Source organism: Salvelinus alpinus, chromosome 13, assembly GCF_045679555.1.
Source record: "Salvelinus alpinus chromosome 13, SLU_Salpinus.1, whole genome shotgun sequence".
NCBI lineage: Eukaryota > Metazoa > Chordata > Actinopteri > Salmoniformes > Salmonidae > Salvelinus > Salvelinus alpinus.
In genome coordinates, this window is record NC_092098.1 from 143,851 (window position 1) to 156,356 (window position 12,506).

The 12,506-nt window shown below is 43.3% G+C and overlaps 1 protein-coding gene across 9 annotated transcripts in view; it reads right to left on the reverse strand.

The window, feature by feature from the left end:
* phldb1a (pleckstrin homology-like domain, family B, member 1a) overlaps positions 1-12,506 on the reverse strand; it is a 78,822-nt gene that overhangs the window by 52,496 nt on the left and 13,820 nt on the right. For 7 of the 9 annotated variants that reach the window (XM_071337358.1, XM_071337357.1, XM_071337356.1 and 4 more), the window contains exons 2-4: positions 11,092-11,202; positions 9,500-9,623; positions 7,591-7,761 (exon numbers count right to left, since the gene is read on the reverse strand). In XM_071337358.1, coding sequence (XP_071193459.1) covers positions 7,591-7,761; positions 9,500-9,623; positions 11,092-11,160 — 364 coding nt within the window. In that variant the 5' untranslated portion in view covers positions 11,161-11,202. Of the gene's footprint in view, positions 1-4,836; positions 5,303-7,590; positions 7,762-9,499; positions 9,624-9,750; positions 9,844-11,091; positions 11,203-12,506 lie in introns of those variants that run through there. The other 2 variants (XM_071337359.1, XM_071337362.1) reach the window with 2 other exon arrangements.

A 12,506-nucleotide genomic window follows, 5' to 3' on the forward strand; every position in this document is an offset into this window, starting at 1 on the left:
ACAGGAGCCTATCCTATACATTTACATTTACATTTAAGTCATTTAGCAGACGCTCTTATCCAGAGCGACTTACTATACCACCTCTATTACATGTACTGTAAACAAAGAAACACCATGTTCTTCAGGGCAGGAGGGCATATTTCAGTGCTGTGCTTTTCCAACCGCTTAGCACTGGATAAACCCCACAGCACCCAACATCCCCGTTGTAGCTTGATTGATATTTAAAGGCAAATGTTTCCGCAACTGCGGAGACTTAATTCACGGTAAACGCTGCGTACGGTACGTCGGCTCAATCGAAAATGACTTTCACATTTCAACAGCGCAACAACGCTGATCTTCAGCGCCAACGGATTGAATCCAGTCCTTAGTCTACTACTTCTCCTGGCATTATACATCTGAGAGTCAAGCTAGTACTTCCAGGTGTGGTTCACATCCATCATGATAGATATAGATAGCCAGCGCTGCATTCTGAAGCTTTCCACACACCTCACACACAAACCTATATCAAAACAGAATGATGTAGCTTAGTCCTTGTTTTTATTCATACTCTCCTCGTCATCTCCGACTCCTTCATACACAGTCATTGTCTCTGACTCACACCACTCAGACCTCGGGGCTGGCTGGTGACATTGTAGTGGGTAAAGAGCTGATTAATCAATCTCAGCCAGGTGTGTTTCAGTGGAGGATAGACACCTCATGGTGAGTTATGACTTCTAAAAGGCCATTTAATTATGAAAATGTCCCTGGCAGTGTGAGCAGAACAATCAGTGAAAGAGAGAGTGAGAAAGAGAGAGAGAGAGAGAAACAGAGAGCGAGAGAGTCGTAAATCTATAGACTGTCTATGAGGTAACATGTTAGGAGATGCTGTGTAGGACAAGTATCAGCCAACACAAAATCACAGAGAGAGAAATAACATAATGTCCTGTAGACCTAAGGGACTGTGCGTTATTTATAATAAGTGGTACATGGAGAAAATTGTACCACTAAGAAATGAAAATGGATGACCCCCTCTAAGCAAAATATATTTCAGACCATAGCCTTAGATATGCCGTTTGAGAAACTCTTCCTCGTCTCAAAAGCATTACATGCTACATAGCAATTTTGATGTTAATAGCCTATCATATTTAGGAAATTGTCTTATAAATATAACTTTATCATGTGCTTCTCCACTCATGCACTTCGTATAGCCTATGGCTCATTTGATTGAGACCACAGTAAATTATTAGGCGCACACACACTTGATATTGCGCACCCAGCAAAGGATCAGAAATGAGGGGAGGCATCGAGATATTGAGATATAATAAGCAATTAATTCAGAAACACTGAGGAATAAATACAATACTATAAAAAAAATACTAAACCCTTCCCGGACTGAAATTGAAAAAGTATAACTCTCCCACAAATTCATCTTAGTACTCCGTCCCGTAAATTCTGAAAGGTCCCTAATCAATGTATTGGTTGAATGGTTAGGATTCCCTGTTACACTGCTCTTAGATTTACAAATGAACTGAAAATAAAGACAAATAACTGAAAATACAATATGGCACAATAAATATTTGTTAGACAACATTTGGTTGATCAGAGGATCCCGGTCAAAATGTTCCTTTAGCGCCAGTGACAATCTACTGTATTGACACAACAACAGTGGAATGTGAACCACGTTCCACGATAGGACAGGTGTGAAGGGAGGGAGCTAGGGTGACAGCACGTGGTGGTCCAGATCCAGGGTGAAAGGGTCAAGGGGAGATGTTTTAACGGTAACAAGAACAGCACATCAATTCTAGGAACAAGACAGATGAAAAGCAGGCAGAGAGAGAGAGATGAACAACAGGTGAGTAGCCTAAAGTATATTGTTAAATTTCACCCTTAAAATAGTTCACTCCCACGCACATGCACAGATAGAGTCTACCTCTGCAGAGCACATGTCCCTTTGCCTTCCCAAGTGCCTTTTTAGGTGGTGGTATACAGTATATATACATTTTTTGTTATACAGTTCTTATGTTGTTTTTCTGAACCCACTGCCCGCAAGTTGTCGGTGTGTCGTCAAGTTGTGGTGAAATGGCAAAACGGCAGCACCCCCTGCAGAAGAGGTGTCAGAATTTGTGTTGATGCACCAAAAAAAAAATACAAAAATGTCCATTGCATTATTGATATAAATAATAATGGGATTGGGGTAGGGGAGAGATTTTTTTTTTTAAATAAAATCTTTATACTGTAAGCTACAACCAATCATTGACAATGCACTACCGTGATGTTGAAGTTTTCCGGTTCATTCTTTCCTGTAGGCTAGCAGTTAGCATTTACAAGATCAAGGTCAATCAAAATATCTCAGAAATCATTTCAGATTTCTTCAATCCTGGTACTAGCCAACCAAAAAAAACTGCCATCACAGCAGCCCTAACAGATGAAATCCTTGGGTCTGCTGCATCTAGTACCTGCAGCAGTAAGCCACCAGTAACGTGACTGGCGCCTTAAACCATAGCCTCCATGGAGCAAGATGTTTACTCCACCAACTGCAACAGCTCCACGTTAGCCCGGCCCCAGGCAGAGGAGCATGCTAGGCCTACTGCATTCCGGCAGCCAAGGCTAAGCTAGCTAATCAGCCATAACAGCTGAAGGATGACTACCTTCCCCAGGGAGGCAATTTGGAACAGAAAACTTCTCCTGTGCTTTTAAGACAGGTTGATTGGCAAAATGTCAGTGGCTGCATTATGTTTAGGAAGATGAATGAGTGCTTTGCTTCACATGCATTAAAAAAGTGAAGAAAAATGTTATCAATGAGGAAAATGTTTGAGCGGATTACAGTTTCAGATATGGCTGTTACAGAACAGTCCATTGCCAGGAACGAAGCTGTTGTTCCTTTCAGGGGTGACAAAACTCGTGACGGTGTGCTTCACAAGTTGATGACAGAACCCATTTACAATCTACCAAAGGAACAGGAATGGGTTCTCAGGAGAGACAACTGGATGTGGGACACGATACAGAATGAGATTATTCAACAACTGGCTCACGCCGTACAGAGGGTGATTGTGTCTCGCGTATCAGTGACTCTTCTATGGCCTGACTGATGACGGCACCACTGACGTGTGCACTATGGAACAATCTCCAGTGCGTCAACCAGAACCTGGTGTCAAACTGAGTTTTGGGGGTTTTACAACGCCCCCGCCTCTACGGCTGAAAATCTGTTCTTATGTGTGAAGGGCATCTTTTTGCGTTGTTAAACAGTCCCATGGAACGGCTCCAGGGATATTGCTTTGATGGAGCAAGCATGTCAAACCTTTTTTCCAGGTGTGCAGACTCAACTGAAAGAGGCATGTCCAGGCTCCCTTTGAACCATCAGATCCTACCCCTCTCAGAGATGGGCATCTCTTACCAGGTGACGTGGCGAGGATCTGTGTCTTCACTACGTACTCTCACTACTGGTGTCCCCCAGGGCTTGGTTCTAGGCCCTCTCCTCTTCTCTCTACACACCAAGTCACTCGGCTCTGTCATATCTTTACATGGTCTCTCCTATCATTGCTATGCAGGTGACACCTAACTACTTTTCTCATTCCTCCCTTCTGACACCCAGGTGGTGACACACATCTCTGCGTGCCTGGCAGATATCGTAGATGTCTGCCAACCACATCAAACTCGACAAGACAGAGCTGCTCTTACTCACAGGGAAGGCCTGCCCGCTCCAAGACCTCTCCATCATGGTTGACAACTCCACGGTGTCCCCCTCCCAGAGTGCAAAGAACCTTGGTGTCGACAACACCCTGTCGTTCTCTGCAAACATCAAAGCAGTTACTCGCTTCTGCAGGTTCATGCACTACAACATCCGTAGAGTACGGCCCTACCGAACAAAGGAAGCAGCGCAGGTCATAATGCAGGCACTTGTCATCCCCACTCGTCTGGAATACTGCAACTCGCTATTGGCTGGGCTCCCCGCTTGTGCCATCATACCCCTGCAAATTATCCAGAACGCTGCAGCCTGCCTGGTGTTCAACCTTCCCAAGTTCTCTCATGTCATTCCGTTCCTCCGCACTGGCTTCCAGTCAAAGTCCGCATCCACTACAAGACCATGGTTCTTGCCTGTGGAGCAGCAAGAGGAACTGCCCCTCCCTACCTTCAAACTACGCTCAAACCCTACACCCCATCCGGAGCACCCCGTTCTGCCACCTCTGGTCTATTGGCCAGTCCAAACTATTCTCTGTCCTGGCACCCCAATGGCCGGACCAGCTTCCCCTTGAAGCTAGGACAGCAGAGTCCCTGCCCATCTTCCAAAAACATCTGAAACGCTACCTCTTCGAAGAGTATTTTAAATAATCCCTGTCACTACAATACCAGCTCATAAACTGTTTGCAAACAGTGTCTGTGTAATAAAGCATTGGTATTTTTTCCATCAACAAAGCAATGACCGCACACCCCGACATATCCAATCTTGGTGCTCAGCATACCTTATGAAAATGACTCTCACACAATTAGGAATCTGACATACAATTTGAAAAATAATGAGTAACAGGCAATAGGGCAAATCCACCACTTTTCAACTCAATTTTAATTATCTCCAGCACAATACCAGTGTCTACATATGTGAAAACTGTGCATTTCTACGTTGCTTAGAAAAAATATGTTAAAAAGTTAAAACATTTTAAAAACACTATGAGAATCATTGTTTTTATTACTTTTAATCCTACAATGTGATGTCACAGAGAAGCATTTTTTTTAGGACCTTTCATATCTTTTTAACCACAGATCATATAAACGCGTCTTTTTCATATATGGAGATAATTAATATGAGGTTGAAAAGTGGCGGAATTGCGCTCTAACAATCAAATAGGTATATGCACTTACGTGTATCTGCAATTAATTTGATACATTCACTGGCATAATTGTCATTTAAAAGCAAGAGCTCCCTTTCCTTTGAAATTGAATTATAACGTGCATGTAGCGCGTGCGTCTGCAGCGTAAGAATAAATACAATTCCGTGCGCTTCTTGACGTCCTGGTTCTTCAACACAAAAAGCGCTAATGTCCAGCGTCCGATTAAAGTGAATTAGAAGACCATTTAGGCTAAGCAGGCTTTAGTGATATGCTTCATCAATAGCATTTTGCTGGCCAATGATCCAAGTTCCCAAAATAACGCAGATAGAGGGCAACAACAACAATTGTAGAACTCAGCCACACTCTTCTACATACAGACTACTGATCTTTCCCGTCGTTTCTTTATCCAACAACGCTGAATCCGGAGTACTACTGCCTTATTGTCGGTGTCGTCCTAAGAGCTGTCTGTTGGCTCCGTGTCCCACACACCGGCTGTCCAGTCCACAAATGATATTATTGTCAAACTGCCTGCCCAACCCTGTCTGCATAACACCGGAGGGGGGCGTGGGGTTTAGTTTATTATGCCACCATGTCCCAGTGAGCTGCGAGTTTTACAAATGGAACGCATAACCCAGGGCAGGATTAGAGATTGGTTTAGTTTTCTATTGTATTATAACCTGATTGTTCGTCTACGTTGCCTTACTCTTTCTCACCACTTCTCTCATCAATGCTGCAGCCCACCCAATTCCTAGCACTTTACATTACAACAAATAATTAAGTGTTAAGGCTATAACATGCTAATAGTGTTGGGAAAAGTAGACTAGAGTTAGGCCTATGTAGATATTTGGTGGTTAGATTACATTCAAAGATACATCCCTACTCCCCTTAGCTATTTTATATGAAAATATATTCATGATTCATGAATAGCCAGTCCTTAAACGTTTTCAGATTTAAAAAAAATCCAAGTCAAATTGGGGTCATTTTAACCATTTACATGGCATCTCCTTTGGTTGGAATGAAAGTCCACACATTACATTACTGAAGAGAGTATATAGATTTTCTGTCTTACTCGTTTAGAGAAATCAGAAGTAATATGCAGCACACCTAACTAAATCAATTGTGGAACTGCAGGACACAGAGAGAGAGAGCGAGAGAGAGAGAGAGGCAGAGAGAGAGGATAGAGATACAGAGAGAGATACAGAGAGAGAGGATAGAGATACAGAGAGAGAGGGAAAGAGAGAGATAATAGATGCAGAGAGAGAGGATAGAGATACAGAGAGAGGGGGAAAGAGAGAGATACAGAGAGAGAGGATAGAAATACAGAGAGAGAGGGAAAGAGAAAGATAATAGATGCAGAGAGAGAGAGGATAGAGATACAGAGAGAGAGGATAGAAATACAGAGAGAGAGGGAAAGAGAGAGATAATAGATGCAGAGAGAGAGGATAGAGATACAGAGAGAGAGGGAAAGAGAGAGATACAGAGAGAGAGGATAGAAATACAGAGAGAGAGGGAAAGAGAGAGATAATAGATGCAGAGAGAGAGGATAGAGATACAGAGAGAGAGGGAAAGAGAGAGATACAGAGAGAGAGGATAGAAATACAGAGAGAGAGGGAAAGAGAGAGATAATAGATGCAGAGAGAGAGGATAGAGATACAGAGAGAGAGGGAAAGAGAGAGATACAGAGAGAGAGGATAGAAATACAGAGAGAGAGGGAAAGAGAGAGATAATAGATGCAGAGAGAGAGGATAGAGATACAGAGAGAGAGGGAAAGAGAGAGATACAGAGAGAGAGGATAGAAATACAGAGAGAGAGGGAAAGAGAGAGATAATAGATGCAGAGAGAGAGGATAGAGATACAGAGAGAGAGGGAAAGAGAGAGATACAGAGAGAGAGGATAGAAATACAGAGAGAGAGGGAAAGAGAGAGATAATAGATGCAGAGAGAGAGGATAGAGATACAGAGAGAGAGGGAAAGAGAGAGATACAGAGAGAGAGGATAGAAATACAGAGAGAGAGGGAAAGAGAGAGATAATAGATGCAGAGAGAGAGGATAGAGATACAGAGAGAAGCCATCAAAGAATTTGTAAACAAATAAAAGGTTGATAAACTCCCATATCTATTGGGTGAAATACCACACTGTGCAATCACAGCAGCAAGATTTGTGACCTGTTGCCACAACAAAAGGGCAACCAGTGAAGAACAAACACCATTGTAAATACAACCTATATTTATGTGTATTTATTTTCCCTTTTGTATATAGACATAATATGACATTTGAAATGTCTTTATTCTTTTGGAACTTTTGTGAGTGCAATGTTTACTGTACATTTTTTATTGTTTATTTCACTTTTGTTTATTATCTATTTCACTGGCTTTGGCAATGTAAACATATGTTTCCCATGCCAATAAAGTCCTTTAAATTGACATTGAAATGTAATTGACAATTGAGAGAGAGAGAGGCTGACTGTGTGAAGCAATTATTACAGCCTGTTTAATCAAGTTTCCCTTCCATCTAGGTCAAGGTCATGCATGAGCCATAAAGCACGGGCGGTTCTCTATGTCTGGCCTGTGTATCTTATTAAAGGAAAGAAAGCTAGCTAGGTATTCAATTAATGACAATGGTGATTTAGTGAAAAGGAAACCTGGTTTCATTTTGAGATGACCAACTGGAGATATTAGGCTACAGACAGGTACAGATATACGAAGACACTATGACATGAAATGTCAGATAATAATCAAAATCACTCTTATAACATTGTAAAAATGTGTTCTTAAACAGTTTAGTACCTTGTGAAAGGCGTACAGGCTTGGAGACGGGGAGACCATCCATGGAGCAATGGTTCCCACAGGGGTTGAGGGTGATACTGCCGGCCCTATTGTCGATAAAGCAGTGTTGATCAGCGATGCCTGGACCCTGCAGAGGGATGTCTGTGTTCCCACTGCCCAGGGTCGTCCTCCCTGCAACAACACAGTGATGAGTTACACATACATGTCAACATGAATCCTTTAAACACATCATCAGACATCATCAGAAAGAATATCCCATTGGGATATTAAACTATTCTATTCAATTGTATTATCTTCTGTTCTATTATATCAAGCCCACGTTTGGTAGTAAAAAAAAAATTACGAGAAGGACCCGACTGTAGTTCAAAGCCACAGTCAGTCAGTGGAACGCTGATCACTCTGATGTCACAGTGAAGGAATAGAGCCTAGGGTCAAGGCCATCACGGGTCCAAGCCACTTGTAGAGTGTAGATTCAAGCTCACAGCAGGTGCTAGCCCTGAGAGAGACAGACCACTGGCAGATGGCAGACGAATGGTAGTTAGAGGGGAATGTATTAGAATAACCACCATCTTCCTATTTTGAATACTTCCAGGACCTTGATTTTCAAATAGATCAATCACATTACTGCCTGCCTGCCTGCCTGCCTGCCTGCCTGCCTGCCTGCCTGCCTGCCTGCCTGCCTGCCTGCCTGCCTGCCTGTCTGCCTGTCTGTCAGGCTGTCAGGCTGTCTGTCTGGCTGTCTGGCTGTCTGTCTGAAGGGATGAGAGACAAGACAAGAAACAAGGAGTGGAGCACATTACTCCACCAGCCCAAGAGGGGTGAAAGACTTTACCCCAAAAGCCCCCTCCCTCTCTTCATCTAACAAGCCCCTTGCCTTTCCCCTGGCCTCACCACACTGTTAAAATAGCCCTGGAACATTGGGGAGAGACACCACTGAGAATAACCCAGCAGGCTGCCTTAGATTCCTATTCACTATCTCCGTGTCCAGTGGGCTATTCCACTTCACCTCCTTCCAGCCTCCCAGCACTGCTCCTTTTGTTTTGGCGTCTGGGCCCTCCAGACGGACAGATGTGGATAAAGGAATAACAAGACATTGGAGGAACTAACACAGTGGCACTGGCAGAGTTACAATGCTGAGGGTGAGAGGGCAGAGGGGGAGTGTGTGCAGAGAGAGAGAGAGAGAGAGAGAGAAAGAGAGCGAGTGTGCTTCAACTGGGTTTTTTTAAGGGGGTGAAGACAAGGTCAGGCTATGGTCCTATTTTTCCCTCTCAGTGTATCTCAAACCTTTAGAATGAATCCCTGTTTTCAGTTTCAGCTTCTCCATCCCCTCCATATCACAAAGTCCTCTAGTTGTCATTCTTAGGATGATTAGATATGTCAGGGCTCTGAATACACTGGCTCCACTGTTCAGCTACAGCACGGCACTTTCATTTCATCCCTCCCTCCTCTTCCTCCCTCCTCTTCCTCCTCCCTGATGCCTATGATATCATCCACCAGCTGGCTCTATGCCAGGAATTAAGTGAGTGCATGGATGGATGGATATTGCCATAAATAAATCAGTTAGGGATTTTTCTCTTCAGAAGTACCAGCTTTGGTCATTACTGTGTAAGAATGTCCGGTATCATTCTCAATCAGCATCTTATGGAAGGACTTGAATGCTTCTAGGAAACCAGTCTGGGATGATGTGTGTAATAGTTTTAATGGACATATTGTCAGCTCATTTCCTGTAATGGACCTTTTGTCACTTGTGGTCATAATATTTCTTGGTGTAACTGGAAACCATTTCTCTCTATTAATCAATCTTTTTTTCAAGGTTTCAGCACAAGGTATTTTTTCAAGACCAGTCTGCATGAACAAAGCATTGGATAGAAGACTCCTTTTAATGTGTCTGAGATGCAGAAGTGCTTACCTTCCTGCAGTGGTAACAGGGTGATGGCTGTGCTGAGACGGCCACTACCCAGACTGACCAGGTGGGGGTGCTCTGTTTGGAACCTCAGTGACTTGCCCATCTCGATCAGGTCCAATGGAGTACTCTGGTAATGACAAAAACAAGACATAGGAAAACTGGCATGAGACCTGAGACTTATTTCAGAGGATACATAACTTATGACTGCTCAGTCCTAGCACTCCCTTATCTTTGCATTTCAGTGATCCGCATACCCATGTCCACATTGCTATCTTCCTGAGAGCAGAGTCCCAGTGATTCCCCTTCTCCTTTACTCCTTGAAAGCGTTACTGGGACAATAGGGCAGACTGGTCTGTGTGTATCTGCCCAATCTAAGCTGTGTTGTGTCTGCCCACTCCCCACTGCTCCCTTTACAGGATTAATAAGAGGCTTTAGCTAGACAGGATAAGAGGGTTCACCCCCCCCCCCCCCCCCCCCCCCCCCACCACCAACCAGGCAAGCGGGGAGAGACCAATCTGTTTAGCTTTGAAGACAAAAGCACAAGACTGTTCATGTGTGTCAGTCAAATAAGGACTGGTCTTACAATACACTATCGGGGCACTAAATCATGACACATGAAAGCAGATTTAATAACTGATATTCAAATGTAGGCCTATTTGACATGTTTTCTTGCATTTGATCCAAGTCTATGTGCTCCATATGTAGCCTATGATGCATAAAAAGAAAACAGAGCAGCTTTATGGCATCTAGATGACTCACCTTTGAGCTGCTTACATTAAATTAAGGTCTTGGCATCGTGCCTTTGGAGTCTGTCTTTAAATAGTTACAATTTTCCCTGCTCTTTGAAGAAGGTATGAAGATAAAACTAGTGTTGCCCAGATCAAGCAGCCAATATGCCAGGAGGCACTGTTTCAGCCTTTCACCTGCAGTTTAACAAGCTAGGTAAGTATTTCCTGTGCGTGTGTGAGTGTGAGTGTGAGTGTGAGTGTGAGTGTGGGTGTGGGTGTGTGTGTGTGTGTGTGTGTGTGTGTGTGTGTGTGTGTGTGTGTGTGTGTGTGTAAATTACACAGACGCTACTACTTTTCTTGTAAGTACTTGATAAAGCAATTTTAGAAGCTTTACGTGTTGCATTTTACATGACGAAATGCTTTTGCTATACCATCATCTGCTCCCCCTGGATTTATTCAGTAACCACTGATGTCCACCTCTTGAGCCCAGACCTTTCGGGTTCTCCCGTCTGTCTAAAGTTAACCAACATTTCTCTCCTAGAATTCATAATGTCACAGACGTTTATTTAAGCCCCTTTCTCCTCCCTGGCCATCACCTGACCTTCGCCGTAAGCGCTGGTGTTATTGTTTGCTGACCTTTACTACGCTTTACCACACTGAACTACACTTTACTGTGCCTTACACATTGTTCCTTACGGGTCAGTCACTCTTCAATCTTTTTCTCTTGATTTCTCATGACAGCTAAGTTGAATAGATCTGCACTGCTTTCTGCATGTGAAGAATGGCACCTGACTCACACCCATGGCACCCGAGTCACCTGTAAGGCACGTGCACACACACACACACACACACACATACAGGACTCACCTGTAAGACCTGGTGTTGGTGAGTCTGTCGTCCATTATGTTCCAATACGTTCCTTTTCAGGCTGTCCATGTTGTCTGGATTGTCAATTACACCTACTGGCACATGAAGATCCTGTCGGAACACACACAGAGGAGAGGACATGCATGAATACATCCTGTAGTAACACACATACATACACATGCACATCCTCATCCTCATCCACATACACGCACGCACGCACGCCCACACACGCACACGACATACTCATTATAGAAACACCGCTCTCCTTAGAGATCCCCGCTGTCCCAGATAACAGCTCAACTAGAGAAATGAAGATCCTAAAATATATAGTAATCTCATTGATTTGTAACTTTTGTAGGCAGTCTATTAAGTGATATGAATGGATCCTATAGGCTCTATCGCCATCTCCTGACCGCGAGACAGAAGCTGTATATATTTGTCCAGCTGATCATTTGTTAACATAGGAAATATGCCGTCAGCTTTTTTTGATGTTCAATATTAATGAGCGTTGCCTACATGGACAACAGTAGAAGATTACGCCATCCTAAATGACACCCTATTCCCTTCATAGTGCTCTGGTCAAAAGTAGTGCACTATAAAGGGAACAGGGTGCCGTATGGCACACACACACGATAACATACGTACTATACATACACCTGGATTTAGCACTGTAGATATGTGGTAGTGGTGAAGTAGGGGCCTGAGGACACACATTGTGTTGTGACATCTGTGAATGTATTGTAATGTTTAAAAAGATTGTATAAACTGCCTTAATTTTGCTGGATCCCAGGAAGAGTAGCTGCTGCAAATACAAATATGGGATACACATACTGTCTATCAGGCATATGGCGAAAGGTCATTTCAGCAGGACAGGAAAATTGTCAAACTCACACATTTATCAAGAGAACACGTGGTCATGCCTACTGCCTCTGGCCTGGCGGAGTCACTAAACACACATGCATCTTTCGTAAATGTCTGAGTGTTGGAGTGTGCCCTGGCTATCCGTACATTTTTAAAACAAGAAAATGCTCTGCTTAAAATAAGGAACAATAAATTACTTATACTTTTACTTTTGATACTTAAGTATATGTAAAATCAAATACTTTTAGACTCTTACTCATGTAGTATTTACTGTATGATTTTCACTTTTACTTGAGTAACTTTCTATTAAGGTATCTTTTACTCAAGTATGATAATTGGGTGCTTTTTCCACCGCTGGTAATTTCAACTCAGCCACACAATGAAGATGTGTGTATCTTAGGTAAGAAAGAAGATGTTGGCTGGGCTCCCCGCTTGTGCCATGCAGGAGCCCGCCTGGTTCACAACCTCCCCAAGATCTCTCATGTCACCCCGCTTCTCCGCACACTCCGCTGGCTTCCAGTCTAAGCTCGCATCCACTACAAGACCATCGTGCT